The sequence below is a fragment of the Cibotium barometz genome, chromosome 62, assembly GCF_041138505.1.
Source record: "Cibotium barometz isolate CiBa-2024 chromosome 62, ASM4113850v1, whole genome shotgun sequence".
Taxonomy (NCBI): domain Eukaryota; kingdom Viridiplantae; phylum Streptophyta; class Polypodiopsida; order Cyatheales; family Cibotiaceae; genus Cibotium; species Cibotium barometz.
Window position 1 is genome coordinate 35,436,585 of NC_141107.1, and position 18,953 is coordinate 35,455,537.

Below are 18,953 nucleotides of genomic sequence, written 5' to 3' on the forward strand. Positions count from 1 at the left end.
GCAAGGATGTCGATCACACAAAGGGCAAGCGTATCTCTGCTGAACGGCCTGTTGATGGCGACTATCTGTTGGGGGTGACGACTGCCTGCTGAAGGCGACTATCCGCACACTCTCTCTCTCTCTCTCTCTCTCTCTCTCTCTCTCACACACACACACACACACACACACACAGGGTTGTACAGAGAAGAGGAGCGATAAACAGTTCTCTCTCTCTCTCTCTCTCTCTCTCTCTCTCTCTCTCTCTCTCTATATATATATATATATATATATATATATATATATATATGTGTGTGTGTGTGTATATTTTTTGCACATCTACCTCAGTTTTGTGCGTTATATTCATCGTGAAAGATTGCTGAATTCTGAGCATTGAATTACTGATTCGACCCCGAAGCTTCCGCATGTTACACATCATTTCCAAAAAACCCCTTGTTTGGAAACCCTAATTTCTAGAAGCCCTAAATTCCCGTGGCATGAAGTGATTTCTGCAACTACGGGCTCTCGCATGTTCATAGACAAGTTCAATGGCCAAGGTTTCTACACCTGGCAAATGAAGATTAAGTTTCATTTGATGAAAGCAAATTTGTCGGGTTTAGTGAAGAGCACTACCAACGCAACCTCTTCCTCCCATGTTGATGCAACCAATGAAGTCCCACAACACAACAAGATGTGTTAGAACAAAGAGGACATATGCCATCATTGCTCTTGGCTTAGGTGATGACTACCTGCATCACATTTCTAATCTTGAATCACCTGGTGCAGCTTGGACTAAGCTTGATGTGCTTTTTGAAGCTAGTGCTAAAAACTCAAAGCTTTCTTTGAAATTACTTTCTTTGAGTTACAATATAAAACAAGAGAATCTCTTGCTGTGCATGTCAATCGGATGAGGAGTCTCGTGACTTAACTAGTTGCAGTTCAGTCTCTAGTAACTGAAGATGATGCTATAGCAGTGCTTCTCAAAAGCATGCTTGAGAAGAATGACAATCTGATGCATAGTTGTCTGCGGGACGCGTACCCCAGCACAGGCACGAAAAGTACAGGACGATGCGAAACGAGCAGTGTGAAACTGTTCCGAAACGGTTTTGACGCCGGTGGACGTTTCGGTCCAGCGAAACGGCCGTACCGTCGTACCGTTTCGTACTGTATGACAGCGAAACGGTCCTGAAAAAAACTGCCCGTTTTTTACCGTTTTTTTTTTTCTCGTTTCTAATCGTTTTTTTCGCCCGTTTTTCCGCGCATGTCTCCCGTTTGTTGTAATGATGGGCCACATGGCCTTGGTCCTTGGATCCCTTTAGGGCCTAGGCTTTCACCTCCATGCTAGTCTCTAGAGCCTTGAGGCTTGGCCCTTGTATAAGAGCTCTCAAGCTCTCTCTCTCTCTCTCTCTCTCTCAAGGCCCTTGTATAAGAGCTCCCAAGCTCTCTCTCTCTCTCTCAAGGCTCTATCTATCTCCCAAGCTCTCTCTCTCTCTCTCAAGGCTCTATCTATCTCCCAAGCTCTCAAGCTCTCTCTCGCTCTGAAGGCTCTATCTATCTCCCAAGCTCTCTCTCTCTCTCAAGCTCTCTCAAGCTAAAGCTCTCTCTCTCTCTCTCTCAAGGCCTACTACCTAGAGCTGAGGCTCTAGCCTCTCCCTCTAGCTCTATCTATCTCTCTCTCAAGCTCTCTCTCTCTCTCTCTTTAGACTTTACACCACCACCGGTGAGAAACCTACCGGTAATTCGGGGTCATGGAAATGGACGTGTAACTTTTGCGGGAAGGGTTACACAAGTAGCGTCACAAGGCTCCTTGCACATGTGTCCAAGCTTGGTGGGGAAGTGGCGCCGTGCAAGGAGATTCCCCAAGAAATTGTGGATGGTATAGTGAAGAAGTACTCGCTCATCCGCAACCAAGGCGAAGGTGGACGTGGGGGAGCTTCCATGTCCGGTACCTCCGCATCCGTGACTCCTTTGCCCATCCCATCCGGCTCCGGCTCTGTCTCAGGCGGTTCCAACTTCCAATCAAAGAGACCAATGGAGAAGAGCTCTCCGGTTTTGAGGCAAACCGCCACCGGTGCAAACATTAACAACCTCACCTATGTGAAGGCGAAGATGAAAGCCGCGAATGAGGAGATTGCACGCACGGTGATAGATTGCAATCTCTCCTTCAATGTGCTCAAGGTTCCACAATGGCACAAAATGGTGAAGGCCATTGCGGAGGTGGGGCCATCCTATGGTGAATGGCATGGTATCACCTACCATGAGATGCGCATCACCCCGCTTGATGATGAGAGGCAAAGGATCAACGACAAACTCACACCCGTGCGGGAAGGATGGGCGAAGTATGGTTGCTCTATCCTCTCCGATGGATGGAGTGATCGGAAGAAGAGAGGTATCATGAACATCCTTGTTTCATGCGCTCTCGGCACATACTTCTTACGCGCCGTGGATACCGGAAAGGCGGGGCAAAAAACATCGGGGCACTTTATCTATCGTCACATCCGGCAAGCCATCATAGAGGTATGTACTATGTACTATGTTCAAGCTTCTAACCTCCTACACAATGGTAGTGTGTAAGTGTCTTGTTTGTGTGTGAACCCACTCTTAGAGGGATAAGAATAATATCTAGATATTATGTGTGCCTCACATAAGCAGTGATGTCATTGGGGCAACCTTTTTAATAAAGGTGCATGTACTTCATTCAAGAAATCAATCAACATTCACATCATTGATTCGTGTACTTCACTCTCTTTGGCATTGTCTTCTCTCTCTAAACTCTCTCTATCTTTGTCTGCTCCATAGCCATGGCTGCCTTAACCTTCAAGCCACCATAGCTCACCGATATTTCAACAAGATAGTCCACCAATGGCCCCTTAGGATAGATCTTGGTAGTATGGGACACCCCCAAGGCTGTGATGTAAGTTTGCCTGGACAGGAGACTTAACCCTTATGGTCAGGGGTGATCCGATGTTTTGAATTTTCGGTTGGGTAACTATGTTTTATGTCTTGTGTTTTGAAGATCTTCCGGAGGATTTGGTTACCACAAACCCCTAGCAGTAGAAGAGGGGAAGCTACCTGAGGATTAGATTGGCTAACCTGTGGATTAGGGGGCAAAAAGATTAGTAAGCAGGCTGATTATAGTAGCTAGGCTGATCTCACTTATATACTTAAAAGTTATAAATGGCTATAACTTATTGGATTATTAACTTTATGAGCCTTAGCCACTATCGCTTACTTATCTTTTGGGCCCCCCAACCCACAGATAACCTTCAAGTTAGCCTCAAGTACATAACAACAAGACAGCAGTGCACAACAAAATAGGGGCTAGCGGCTAGCCAAAGGCTGAGCAGCACCGGTGCCAGTGATGGAAGGGGAAAACCCAATGCTTAGTGGCATTGGGACAGCCCTGGCAGTTGTAATTTCCTCCCTTTACTTCAATTGTCCATTCACAGCAAGCACCTTCCCTTTCGCAATTTGCAACCTGCCTCCACCATAGTAGTGCTGGCAGCATGCTACCATCACCAGAGGACAAGCCACAAAACAGAAGTCTTCAGGCATCTACTGTTAAAAAAATGAAGCAATAAACGTTTTAATCTCCAAAAATATTCGTGCGCGTGTAAATCTTTGTATGTAAAAAGAACTCTGTTTGCAAGTGTTTGCAGAAAGAACCACCACTTGTACATCCCATCGAGATCATTCCTATAATAAATACATTACAACAACAGACACTATTTTAAAAAAAGACAGATGGTCAAGAGGTCAACAGGTCATGCTCACAGCACCCAAAGTTCAACATAAAGCTCATCGAATATTACCACAAAAAACATCGGGAAGCCCTTCAACTGCAACAGCTGTCCATTTTGAGGTGATCTCAGATGGTACTGTCAGTGGATCTTCCATCAGTTGTTCGACCCTAGACCCCTCCTCATGATTCAAAATGGTAATCAAGTCACCTTTAGCAACTATTTCCATTGCAGGCTGTGCTCCCAACATGCTGTACCGACCCTGAGGAGGATTTTGAAAGGTTCTTAGAGAATTCACTCCTTTATTTGCTTGGTATTTTAAAACATTCAAGCTCTTTGCATGCCTCAACCAACATTACTCTTTCCAATGCAATCTGCTTTCTCAATCAAGCACATAACTGGCTTAACTACGAGATAATAGAAGGCAGAAGTCATCGAACATTAAAACTCAGAGTAATGCATCCAATTCCTATTATGAGACTGTTATTGTGGTGCATGCAATCCAAGACAACAAGGGCAATCGTCAATTACCAAACCCCACTTCTCACGAAGTCCAGAGCAATAAAGAAGTTACTCGAGCAAGTATAAGCTGCACTTCCAGTCGTGCAAGCTTAAAACCAGTAAACACAGTCTCATTTCAGCATTTTCCAGCAAACCCTGCTTGGGCATGCATTCAAGCCTGGATCTAAATTTTTCACAAAAATAACTAAACTAAGATCCAGGTGATTTCTTTCGGCAAGGATTTAATCATCTTCTGAAACTTTCAGTCACAGTTTTCCGGCATGTTGAGTAAATTTATGTTGGCACCCAGCATAAGGTGAGACATCATTGGTGTGCTTGTTATTTACAGCAAGCATGGTCATTACATTGTAAAGCCTGCCAAATTTGTGAGACTTTTACTCTCTCCTTTGCATTCATCGTTGGTGTGCTTGTTATTTACACATAAGGTGAGATATTGTTGGTGTGCTTGTTATATTTTCTGTCCTTGTGGGCCCACAAACTGGCCCACATGTACATGCAAGGTGTGTGTGAAAATGGCATTTTGTCCAGCACTAAAAAGGGGATTATTCTGGATTCAATAGGTTTTATTCATGGTTTTTTAGGTCTTGCTGCTGGCCAACAGCCCCTTTACTGGGCCGACCAGCAGCCCCCTTACTATATATAGCATAGCTTGACCATTCAGCACCTGTACCACTTCATAGACCACATCCGGTACCACATCTGCTGCTGTTGCTGCTGCCGGGGCCTGCACTACATCTGCTTCATCATCATGGGCTCTTTGATCCAGCACACCAGCGTTTTACATGAGCTAATGGGACAGCAGCCTTCTCTGCTACATAGAGCACACCAGCGTTTTACATCAGCTCATGGGACAGCAGCCCTCTCTGCTACATAGAGCACACCAGCGTTTTACTTCAGCTCACACCTTGGGACAGCAGCCCACTCTCTACTACTGTAGTACACATCATCATTTTATCATCAGTATATATCTTGGGACAGCAGCCCACTCTCTACTACAGTCCATCAGCGTTTTTCTTCTATAGTTCACCTCAGGACAGCAGCCCTCTCTACTCACAATCTCACATCATCAGGACAGCAGCCCTCTCTGCTTATCTTCACCATCAACACCACTCGGGATGGCAGCCCTCTCTGCTCCTCTCTCACTCAGGTATTGCACCACCCTTGTCACCAGAGCTTGCACCACTACACCACTCGGGATGGCAGCCCTCTCTGCTCTTCATCACCCTTCAGGTACCGTAGCACCCTTGTCACCACAGCCTACATCACTTCACCTTCCGCTGCCCACTACAACCTCGGAGTGCCTCTACATTCTCTACATCCACTAACGAGCGCCTTCAACACCGACCACCTCTCGGAGTGCCTTTGCCTCACATCGACGCAAGCCTTCGTCATCGACCGTGCTTCATCTCCAACATCGTCTTCGCTTCTGCACTTGTCTTCTACTCAGAGTCACCTCACTGGGCCTAAAAAGGGGATTATTCTGGATTTATTAGGTTTTATTCATGGTTTTTTAGGTCTTGCTGCTGGCCGACAGCCCCTTTACTGGGCCGACAAGTAGCCCCCTTACTATATATAGCATAGCTTGACCATTCAGCACCTGTACCACTTCATAGACCACATCGGGTACCACATCTGCTGTTGTTGCTGCTGCCGGGGCCTGCACTATATCTGATTCATCATCATGGGCTCTCTGCTCCAGCACACCAGCGTTTTACATCAGCTGATGGGACAGCAGCCTTCTCTGCTACATAGAGCACACCAACGTTTTACATCAGCTCATGGGACAGCAACCCTCTCTGCTACATAGAGCACACCAGCATTTTACATCAGCTCATGGGACAACAGCACTCTCTGCTACATAGAGCACACCAGCGTTTTACATACTGCACATCATCGTTTTATCATCAGCATATATCTTGGAATAGCAGCCCACTCTCTGCTACAATACATCAGCATTGTTCTTCTACAGTTCACCTCGGGACAGCAACCCTCTCTACTCACCATCTCACATCATCGGGACAGCAGCCCTCTCTGCTTACCTTCACCATTGACACCACTCGGGACGGTAGCCCTCTCTGCTTACCTTCACCATCGACACCACTCGGGACGGTAGCCCTCTCTGCTCATCTCTCTCACTCAGGTATTGCACCACCCTTGTCACCAGAGCTTGCAGCACTACACCACTCGGGACGGCAGCCCTCTCTGCTCTTCATCGCCCTTAAGGTACTGTAGCACCCTTGTCACCAGAGCCTACATCATTTCACCTTCCACTGTCCACTACACCCGGAGTGCCTCTACGCCCACTAACGAGGGCCTTCGACACTGACCACCTCTCGGAGTGCCTTTGCCTCACATTGACGCAAGCCTTCGTCATCAACCGTGCTTCATCTCCAACATCGTCTTTGCTTTTGCACTAGTCTTCTACTCAGAGTCACCTCACATCAGAGGGCCTCTTGTACATGTTTTCACTCACCATCATATATACACTCACTCACCCATTTCATGCTATGTTGTTTTTCTCTGATCTCTCGTACCGCTGGTACTTTCATCCTTTTGCCCTCACATGGTATCAGAGCTATCATGAGCAAAGGGATTGAAGACCTCGAGAGCACACAACATGGATCGTCTACCCACACTCCCGGAGGACCAATTTTTATCACCTAAGGTTGATTCTCCAAACTCTGATCTAGACCACACAAGGAATGGGACTTCTTACTCAAAGGAGAGCCCCATTCAAGATCTTACTCTTCAAGATCTTACTCTGGGAGACAATCAACCCATCCACATCACCTCACCTTATCCACCTTTGCCATCACGATCTCCCTCTCTGACTTTATCAGACTTTGCTTCCAGAGGGAGATACATTCCTTCTACAAGTGTGTCAGTGTGAGACCCTAGTATCCCTCATCTTCTCTCATGGTCCCCTTTTTCACCTAAGAGTGGGGGTGTGAAAATGGCATTTTGTCCAGCCCTAAAAAGGGGATTATTCTGGATTTATTAGGTTTTATTCATGGTTTTTTAGATCTTGTTGCTAGAGCCGACAGCCCCTTTACTGGGCCGACCAGCAGCACCCTTACTATATATAGCATAGCTTGACCACTCAGCACCTGTACCACTTCATAGACCACATCGGGTACCACATCTGTTCCTGTTGCTACTGTCGGGGCCTGCACTACATCCGCTTCATCATCATCGACTCTCTGCTCAAGCACACCACCATTTTACATCAGCTCATGGACAGCAGCCTTCTCTGCTACATAGAGCACACCAGCATTTTACATCAGCTCATGGGACAGCAACCCTCTCTGTTACATAGAGCACACCAGCATTAACATCAGCTCATGGGACAGTAGCCCTCTCTACTACATAGAGCACACCAGCATTTTACATCAGCTCACACCTTGGGACAGCAGCCCACTCTCTACTACAATGCTGCACATCATCGTTTTGTCATCAGTATATATCTTGGGACAGCAGCCCACTCTCTGCTACAGTACATCAGCATTTTTCTTCTACTGTTCACCTCAAGACAGCAACCCTCTCTGCTCACCATCTCACATCATCAGGACGGCAGCCCTCTCTGCTTATCATCACCATCGACACCGCTCAGGACGGCAACCCTCTCTGCTCCTCTCTTTCACTCAGGTATTGCACCACCCTTGTCACCAGAGCTTGCACCACTACACTGGGGACGGCAGCCCTCTCTGCTCTTCATCACCCTTCAAGTACCGCAACACCCTTGTCACCAGAGCCTGCATCACTTCACCTTCCATGGCCCACTACCACCTCGGAGTGCCTTTGCCTCACGAGTCACATCGACACGAGCCTTCGTCATCGACCATGCGTCATCTCCAACGTCGTCTTTGCTTCTGCACTGGTCTTCTACTCAGAGTCACCTAACATCAGAGGGCCTCTTGTACATGTTTTCACTCACCATCATATACACACTCACTCACCCATTTCATGCTGTGCTGTTTTGCTCTGATCTCTCATACATCTAGTCCTTTTGTCCTTTTTCCCTCACATGGTATCAGAGCTATCGTGAGAGCAAAGGGATTGAAGACCTGGAGAGCACACAACATGTATCATCTACCTGCACTCCCGGAGGACCAATTTTTCTCACCTGAAGTTGATTCTCCAAACTCTGATCTGGGCCACACAAGGAATGGGACTTCTTACTCAGAGGAGAGCCCCATTCAAGATCTTACTCTGGGAGACAATCAACCCATCTACATCACCTCACCTTCTCCACCTTTGCTATCACGATCTCCCTCTCTAACTTTATCAGACTTTGCTACCAGAGGGGGCATAGTTGCATCCAAACTACATTTAGATGTAATCCAAACGTTCCAAACGTTTGGAAACGTTAGTGAACATGCACTTTTGATTTTATAGGTTTAAAAAACGGACGTAAGTCAACGACGGTTTTTTTTCGCTTTTCCTCTCTCTCTCTCTCTCTCTCTCTCTCTCTCTCTCTCTCTCTCTCTCCCACAAAATTGAAACTAAAGGTTGTATAGTATTAGTAAGTGCTTTAATGTTCATTGATGAATCTTCAAACTTCATATTTCAAAATTTTATAAGTAAACTATAAATTTTGTATATATATATATAGGGGGCAACATTCACTACTTTTGAAATCTTTTCAGCATGTTTTCCAAACGTACTAAATGTATCGTTCACTACGTTTGGAACCACCTTGAGAGGGGATACATTGCTTCTGCCAATGTGTCACTGTGGGACCCCGATATCCTTCATCTTCTCTCATGGTCCCCTTTTTGGCCTAAGAGGGGATGTGTGAAAATGGCATTTTGTCCAGCCCTAAAAAGGGGATTATTCTGGATTTATTAGGTTTTATTCATGGTTTTTTTAGGTCTTGCTGCTCGCCGACAGCCCCTTTATTGGACCAACCAGCAGCGCCCTTACTATATATAGCATAGCTTGACCATTCAGCACCTGTACCACTTCATAGACCACATCGGGTACCACATCTGCTGCTGCTGTTGCTGCTGCCGGGGCCTGCACTACATCTGCTTAATCATCATGGGCTCTCTGCTCGAGCACACCAGCATTTTACATCAGCTCACGGGACAGCAACCTTCTCTGCTACATAGAGCATGTTAGACATCATCCCCTTCTTGCTGGCTTCCTGTTTGGTGTCCTGTTATAGCCACTAGGGCTGACCATGTTAGTTAGAGAGGCTGGTCACCCCTCACATATATTTTCCCATATTATTCCCCATTTTATGGGGTCTTGGGTATTTTCCCTAGTCGTGGAGGATTTTATCTCTAGTCGGCTGCCTACACATGGGCATATATATAGCTGGCTTGCCTCCCTCATTCTTCACTGCTTGCTTAGCATTGTTTGCTGCAGTCCCTCACATACGAGGTCTTCTCCCCTCTTGCTCGGGACATGTATTCCTTTTGATGATGATATTGAGAGTAGGTTCTCACATGTGTTTCCTCTCCATCTCTCTCTCTCTCTCTCTCCCCCCTGTGTTTCCACTTTCCCTTCTTCCGCTGCACATTCTATCATGGTATCAGAGCGCCGGTGATCTTCAGTGTTGGATGCTCCCTCCTCTCCCTCCTGGGTTTTTGCGTTTTCAGCAAGGTGGACAAATCTTGCGTTTTTTTTCTCAAAAGTGCTACTGGTCGCCTACCTCTTCCAGGCGTTTCTTCTTAGTAGCCCGTGGTCTTTCTTCATCAGTTTGACCTCTGAGAACACCTGTTTTCTGCACTGTTTTCAAGGCAGCAGCACATAGTTTGCTGCGTTTTTCTACAGGTGGCTGTCTACAGCAGTTTGCAACAGTTCTCATCATTCATACCCCCCCTGTAGTGCTGGTCACCTGTTTTGTCCAGGCCAGCAGCACCATATTTGCTGCGTTTTTTTCTTCTACAGGTTTCTAATGCTGTTTGCTGATCTAAGGACTTGATGGTACCATATATCTACTGTTTTTCAGATTCAGCCCGTTGTACAGCCCCTTTTACCTCTGCGTTTTCGGATTTACAGCCATGGTTGTGTCAGAATATGCAGCGGAGATGAAGACAAAATCTGAGAACACAAAAGCAAGTGCACTGCAGAAAAATACAGCAATAGAGAAGAAGAGAGAGAGGCGTGTAACTCTGCAATATATACACAAGAAAATCCCGGTGACTGAATACAATGAGTGGGGGGCCAAGGGGCCATTTTATATGGCCCCACCTGAGCAGTCGGCCAAAAGAAAAGAGAGCCGATAGCACACGACTTGCTCCAGCTCCAGTCGGCCAGGTCCTGTCAGTCGGCCAGCATCTGGATCAAGTCGGCCAGCTACAGAGGACAACCTGGGGGCAGCATACTCAGTTGGCCACCATCTGGATCAGCCAAGAGCCACGGAACAGCCTCCCACACCTAGTAAAAATAGGGAAAAAAATAGGGAAAAAATGAGAAAACACCTAAATCGGGCGGGCACACCCACAACAGAGGCCCTGGTGTAAATATATAGACAGGAGATGACTGCTAACACCCCCTCTCAGCTCCTGGATGTGGAACCAACCCCAGGGAGCTAGAGTGCCGCCGGAGCAAAGCCTGAGATAGAGACTTCGTGAAGAGGTCCACCGCGCTGTCCTCCGTCGAACAGAACTCTAGCAAGATGTCATCAGCAACAATCTTTTCACGAACAAAATGCCTCTGGATGACCATGGGTTCCTCCAATGGAAACCCAATCCTGCCAAGTAACCTCTGCAACCTCACCACCTCGCAAGCAGCACCCAAGCAGCCCGATACTCTGCCTCTATCAACGACAAGGCAAAAGATGGCTGCCTCTTACTGCCTCACCACCTCGCAAGCAGCACCACAAGCAGCCCGATAAAAGATGGCTGCCTCTTACTGCTCCATAAAACTGCTCCTGAGCCAAGGGAAAAACTGTAGCCTGATGTCAAAGTCCTCGTGTCTGGCTCTCCTCCCCAATCTGAGTCACTCCATCCAAGTCTGACTCCATCCATCAATCCCCCTCCTGTGTAAAAGAGTCCAAGATCCTTCGCATGCTGCGGATACCACAAGATACGCAATCTTGCCTCCCAAAGAGTCCTCTGCAAACATGAGCTCAACAGCCTCATCAAGAAGCTCCCGCCCAATCTGGTATGCATCAACCAAATCAATGAACCATTCTGCTTCCAAGTCAAGGAGGCATCATACTGCTCACAAGGATCAACACCTATTACGGTGGGATGCCAAGTCTTGGAAACCTGTTGAAGACCACTCAAGGCCTTCAAAAACCTGTAACCCACCCCCTCTGAATCCGGAACCACAAAGCCTGGAGAATGTGCAACATCCACCTCCACCTGCAAGTAATCAACTGCCACCTACCAGGCTTTAGAGTGTCTTTGTCCCGAATGAGCATAGGTTACTTGTAAAGTTTCGTCTGAGTGACGAACACAAGAACTACCAACATCTGTACTGGAAAGTTCCTGCCAACTGCTGCCATCATCTGGTAAGCTATCCACCATCTGGTCCCAGAAAGCCCGTACCTACAGTGTATCCACACTTAAGTGGCCATTACCACATTGCCACTATCACAAAATTGAGGACCTGGGAGAGAAAGTGCTGAAAGTCTGTAAACTCCATTCTCCACTCCACCTTCCCAAACTACCTAGCCTGTTGCTTTGTCTCAGAGAGCAACAAAATGCTCATCAAACTCCACCCATATGCCAGTCTTGCAAACCTAATGCACTGACAACAGATGAAAACCAAGTGACGGAACATAAAACACTAGGAGGAATGCTTTCTCCCTCTGCCATCGAGAACTATCTCCAACCTGCCCTCACTGTGAACTGGGATAGTGGATGTATCCCCAGTAAGAATGTGACCAAAAGACCTGCAGAGATCCTGTAAATCTGAACGGGAAGGAGTCGTGCCTGGAAGCACCATTGTCTAGAATCCATTCCCAAGTTCCGTAGCAGAGAGTCCTCCAACCTCCTCCCTACCCGAAGAAAATGAAACATCGATGTCCATCACCTCCAGGTGTACAAAAGTTGTAGTCTTCACGGTTGCTGCTGAGGATTCTGCATCGTTCTCGATGCTCCGCTTGGGACACTGCCTCCAATAGTGGCCTTTCTCGCCACAATCATTACAAGTCCTCTCTGCCTTGAGTTTCTCGCGGTCTGCGTCAGACTTCTTCTCAGAAGAGTTCTCTGGTGAAGCCTTCCCTTTGCCCTTGTTGTTATTATTCCAGCCTTTCGACCGTTGGCCAGTTAAGGCCTCCGAACCTCCGCCGCCCTATGAAGGGTTCGTGAATCTTTCCTCTTGGTCCAAGACCATGGCCACAAGCTCCTCCCATGTGATGGTGCTGAGCCTGCCACCACTGGTAATCAAAGAAGAGTAGAATGCTGAGTACTGAGAGGGCAAATGCGACAGCAACGTGATGGCCATATCCTCAGATGATATCTCCTTCCGAGCCTGAAGAACTTCCTGCTGAAGAGCCTGCAGCTTGTTGATGTGCTCCCACATCGTCGATGACTTTGCAGGATTCATCACCCGCATCTGTACTTCCAAGGAAATCCTCTTCATGGGCGATACCCTGTTATAGAGAGAAGCCAAATGCTGCCATGTACCTCTGGCCAGCGTCATATGCTTGATATGATTGATTACCTGCGGTGTGCAGCTGAGGGAAATGAAAGAACGGACCCTGGCATTGATACGAACCCACAACTGTGCTTGTGCCTCGCGTTCCTTCCGAATCGAAGGTAACTCCCCTTCCTCTAACGGCCGTGGAACCCCAACAACAATGAAATCAACAAGGTCGTAAGACTCCAAAATAGATTCCATCATTACCTTCCATGTGCCGTAGTTGTTCTCGTCCAACTGATGGTCCACTGGAACGTGGGGAGTGTCGGGATCTTCACATGCTTCTCAGCCATCTCAAGTGAATCTGCCATTGCGGGGGTGCAACTGAAAAGGGTGGGTGGGTGGGAAAAAAGAAGAACTTAAACCTGCAAGTGGCTGTCCAGCAAATCAGCCCGCCTTTCTCTTGCTTCTCCTCTTCCCGAACAGTCCAAAACAGTCCACCAATCAGCAACAAAACAGCCCCCCTCTTGCTCACACAGTTCCCAAGATTTATCAAGAGCCTAGAGCTCGGATACCATGTCAGAATATGCAACAAAGATGAAGACAAAATCTAAGAACACAAGAGCAAGTGCACTGCAAAAAAATACAGCAATAGAGAAGGAGAAAGAGAGGTGTGTGACTCTGCTATATATACACAAGAAAATCCCGATGACCGAATACAACGAGTGGGGGGCCAAGGGGCCATTTTATATGGCCCCTTGGCCCCACATGAGCAATCGGCCAGAAGAAAAGACAACCTATAGCACACGACTTGCTCCAGCTCCAGTCGGCTAGGTCCTGTCAGTCGGCCAGCATCTGGATCAAGTCGGCCAGCTATAGAGGACAACCTGGGGGCAACAAACTCAATCGGCCACCATCTGGATCAGCCAAGAGCCACGGAACAGCCTCCTACACCTTGGAAAAATAGGGAAAAATAGGGAAAAATATGGAGAGTGGGGAAAAATGAGAAAACACCTAAATCGGGTGGAGACACCCATGGGCCACAACAAAGGCCCTGGTGTAAATATACAGACAAGAGATGACTGCTAACAGGTTGCTGCATTTTTCTGAATTGATTCTTGCTGGTAGCTCTACCTTCACCTCGGTTTCATCTGTTGGACCGGAAGGTACCTTCTCTTCAGCGTTTTTCCTCATAGGAGGTGTGGACACTAGTTGACCTGAATTTTCAGGTTTGTAGCCCTTGTTTGGCTGCGTTTTCTTCTCCAGTGGACACAGATCACTTGCAAAGGGGGTTTCTTGTTTGGATTGTGGCTTTGGAGGCAGTTTGGTACTTGAGGAGGATTCTGAATTTCAGATTTCAGTCAGCGTTTTGCAGATTTTGGAGCATTTATACTTGTGTTTTGTTCTTGGCCTACACGGTTTCCCGGTTTCTTCATGTTCCTTGCCCTTCTGTTGGCGGTGGAGTGCTGTTTTTTTGCTGGACAGCAGTGTTTTGGCTGCGTTTTGCTTCCCATAGGAGTTTTCTACACTCAGGGGGGGCCTATCTCCAGCTACTTCACTTGAGGATCAATTTCGGGAGCTGTTTTGCACCGGAGAGGAAAATGTAGCCAAAGAGGGGCTGCTGTTCTGAAAAAACAGGCCGCCTAGATCCAAACTCCAAGTAGGAAAAAAACGCTGATGAGAAATTACCTTCTGGCTGTAAGCGATGAAGCCAAACTGAAGGGAAAGCAATCAGCAAAAGCTGTCCAGAAAACGCAGCAACCAGAGGGCTGCAAATCTAAGAAAAAACGCAGAGGTGAAGGGGCCGTAAATAGGCCTGAATCTGGGGCAACATAGGGAATCGCTGAGCCGAGAGCTATGATACCATGAAAGAGTGCACAGAGCGGAAGTAAATAAGCACTAGAGTGTGCTGAGTAGAGAGTGCAAGAGAGAGAGAGATATGGAGCAACTATGCTGAATATATTGATAAAGCAATACAGTCCCAAGCAAGAGACAGAAGTAGTCTCATAAGTGAGGGAGCAAAAGATAGACTAGGCAAGATACAAAACTGAGAGGCCAGCCCACCTATTTATAGGTGGGGAGAGCTGGCCGACTAGAAATGCTGAAGCTGGTCGACTGGGCATCAGAAGCTGGCCAACTGGAAAAAAGGCATCCAGGCTAGGAAAAATCCCAGAAAAATATAAAAAATAAGGGTGGCCAGCCCACAATCAAAGGCCATGCAAAAGGGACCAAAAGGACACCAGACATGGGCAGCAACTGGGGATGAATGTGCTAACAGAGCCCACCAGTGTTTTACATCAGCTCATGGGACAACACCCTTCTCTGCTACATAGAGCACACCAGCGTTTTACATCAGCTCATGGGACAGCAACCCTCTCTGCTACATAGAGCAAACCAGCGTTTTACATCAGCTTATGAGACAACAGCCCTCTCTGCTACATAGAGCACACCAGCATTTTACTTCAGCTCACACCTTGGGACAGCAGCCCACTCTCTGCTACAGTACTGCACATCATCGTTTTATCATCAGTATATATCAGTATATATCTTGGGACAGTAGGCAACTCTCTGCTACAGTACATCAGCGTTTTTCTTCTACAGTACACCTCGGGACAGCAGCCCTTTATGCTCACCATCTCACATCATCGGGACAACAACCCTCTCTGCTTATCTTCACCATCGACACCGCTCGGGACAGCGGCCCTCTCTGCTCCTCTCTCTCACTCAAGTAATGCACCACCCTTGTCATCAGAGCTTGCACCACTACACGACTCGGGACGGCGACCCTCTCTGCTCTTCATCACCCTTCAGGTACCACAGCACCCTTGTCACCAGAGCCTGCATCACCTCACCTTCCGCTGCCCACTACCACCTCGGAGTGCCTCTGCATCCACTGACAAGAGCCTTCGACACTGACCACCTCTCGGAGTGCCTTTGCCTCATATCGACGCAAGCCTTCGTCATCGACCGTGCTTCATCTCCAACATCATCTTTGCTTCTGCACTTTCTACACAGAGTCACTTCACATCAGCGGGCCTCTTGTACATGTTTTCACTCGCCATCATATATACACTCACTCACTCACCATCATATATACACTCACTCACCCATTTCATGCTGTGTTGTTTTGCTCTAATCTCTCTCGTACATCTGGTCCTTTCGTCCTTTTGCCCTCACAAGATGTCCATAAAGCTTTTTATGATACCCTAAGCCCATAAAAGCTCCTATTAAGTGCCTAGGCTTCAATGCTTTTATCCTTGAGCTTAACCCTTCTTCTGTGGAAATTCCCCGTTCTCACCTTGGTTCCGTTTTGTGTGTGGGCTTCCCCCAAAATATTGATCAAAGCTCGTAAAAGGCCAGAATGGTTACATCCCTTCTGCCTTACAATTAGTTGTCCACAACTTTATGAGTCTCGTACCACCACGATTCTCTTCAAAAGGTATCAGATCCACTACCAATCTGTAGTATCCAACCACAACCATACAAAAGAATACTTCCACCAAAAGTTTCTATAGCCAACAGGCACCTTTCATGCTGGGAAATGTCCAAGGCTGGTGACATCCTCCCCAACTTTGTAAAAGTTGTCCGCAACTATAAGCTTCAATCTATTATATCCAAGATATAATCATGTCCCATCAAGTGGGCGAGACAAGAGAATCTGAAAAATGAAATATGACTAAGAGAATCCATGTCCCAAATAAATGGGTGAGACAAAACAATCCCTTAAGTCCAGATATCATAATCATGGTTCTCTGTCCATACTCACAGAGCATCTACCCTTCCATGAGTTCAGATAAGACTCACCAGAGTTACCACCCTTCCATGAGTTCAGATAATACTCACCACGGTTCCACCCTTCCATGACTTCACAAAATAATTCACCAAGGTTACCACCCTTCCATGAGTTCACAGACATAGATATCCTAGTGCTGCATTTCCGCCACCAATAGTTTTACAGGCATTTTGGCTGCCAATAGTTTTTCAGGCATTTCGGCCGCCAATAGAAAATCCATACAAAAATCCTCGATCCATGAGATATCCATCAATTTCTTAAGTCGAATGCATCTCAAATAAAAAGAGCCACAAACTATGTTTCAATACTACCAATGCACCACACAGGGTTCAATCCAATATCCTTCAAATAGGATGATCCGATTTTGAAGAGAAACTCTTTTCCTGAAACACAAGAGGTATTTCAACCCAAAAGAATGATAGGCATTGCAGCAAATTGGTCCGTATATCTATTCCAAACTTGCCATTCATAAATATCGTCTGAAACACATTCAAAACAGATACTGTTCTTCTTGCCTTTTTCAAACAAGAGTAAGTTTTGTTCAAAACAAAACGTAAAGCAAAAGAACTGAGCATGCATATATATAAGTTCAAAAAGAAGTACAACTTGCATCAAGTTTAATACTTGGCTGAAAAGCAAAAGTAATTATCGGAGGATTTGAGCAAAATCATAGCATAAAGCTATGCCAAAAACCATCCTAAATACATATTGTTGATATCAAATATCAAATATCCAGAGATTCGCCACCGACAGTTTCATCCTGCTCAGAATTAGTTTGCTTGGTCAACAAGTTGCAGAACACCGTCATGTGTTCAATAGAACCACAATTCTGACAGACCATATGTAAAGCATGTTGCCGACGAGCTTCCGGCTGTCCAAAAGGTGGACAAGTCGTATCAAGCTGGAACCGAATATCATTTCTGACCCTACCACTAAAGAAAGACGAGGTCGCTTCTTTTCAAATCGAAAGTGAGAGTCCATGCTGCCTGGTCTCTTGTTTCTACACTATGGAGAAGGATATGGGATCATAAGCTGATTGAGCGGGTTTACCTCAATATCCCCGTTCTCCCATAAGCATCTATATGCCAAATCCCTAGGGTTCTCTGCATACATCTAAGCCAAGTCGCCAAATATGTCCATCACTAACCTATTCACAAGCTACCTTGCCAGATAGTAGCTTATCCACATAAGAATAGCGACGACGATAGTGGCTTAGCAAAACCTCACGCTCACCCAACTGCTCCAAGATTTTGTCCAACTATTCAAGAGTCTTTTGAAACTCTGTAGCCATATGCTCAAACAATACTTTCATATCATATGCCAATAAAGCTATTCTATCCATGAGATAGATGTTTGAGAAAACTATGCCAATATCTGAGTCCTTCCAAGATCTTCGCTCTTCTCCGGTCAACTAGAGAAGCTAAGCTTTGATACCACTATAACCAGCTGGCACAAACAAAGACCCAGACTAGAAGAGAAACACTTCAAATACAAACAAAGTATTGCTAGGTGTGGGAGGCTGTTTTCTGCCTGTCAGCTGTATCTGTTGCTGGCCGACTGGATTATGCTACCCGACCTGACCTACAGTACTGGCCGACTGGTTTTCACTTGGCCGACTGGTTTTTTGCTGGTCATGAGCATGTCTGGCTACAGTCAGCCTATTTTGGGCTGGCCGACCAGCAGCCTGGGGCCATATAAAATGGCCCCTTCCCCCCACACTTGTTTTGTACCATTACTAGGATTTTCTAGTGTATATACAGAGTTTATACAGCTTCTCTCTCCCTCTCTCATCTGCGTTTTGCTCTCTACAGCAGTTGTCTTCATTTCCACTGTGCATTCTGACATGGTATCAGAGCCCCAGGTGGCTTGAAGCTTGGAGATAGTGGGACCTCCAAGGTTTGTTGATTTGAGGTGCTGATTGGAGATTGCTTCGGCTGTTCGGGACTTGGAAATCGGGTAGAAGGCGGCCATCACCGTTGGACAGCCACCTTGCATACTATTTGCAGCCTCTTCTTCATTTTTTTTCCTGCCCACCCTCCCTTCACAAGACCTTGTGAACCCTTGAGATGGCTGACTTGCTTGAGATGGCTGAGAAGCACATGAAGATCCCTACACTCCCCACATTCCCGGTGGACCGACAATTGGACGAGAACAAATACAACATATGGAAGGTAATGATGGAGTCTGTCTTGGAGTCTTATGACTTGGCTGATTTCATTGTAGTTGGTGTTCCGCAGCCAGAGTTGGAATACGGGGAGTTACCCTCTATACGGAAAGAACGGGAGGCTCAGGCACAATTATGGGATCGTGTCAATGCCTGTGTGCATTCTTTCATCTTCCTTAATTGCACACCACAGGTGATTAATCATATAAAGCATATGACG

General features: G+C 46.6%; 1 protein-coding gene across 1 annotated transcript in view; it reads right to left on the reverse strand.

Annotated features, from left to right (window-relative positions):
- LOC147604411 (anthranilate synthase alpha subunit 1, chloroplastic-like) overlaps positions 1 to 18,953 on the reverse strand; it is a 96,621-nt gene that overhangs the window by 35,429 nt on the left and 42,239 nt on the right. Inside the window, exon 4 of the mRNA XM_086795729.1 lies at positions 3,789 to 3,978. Coding sequence (XP_086651855.1) covers positions 3,789 to 3,978 — 190 coding nt within the window. The remainder of the gene's footprint in view (positions 1 to 3,788; positions 3,979 to 18,953) is intronic.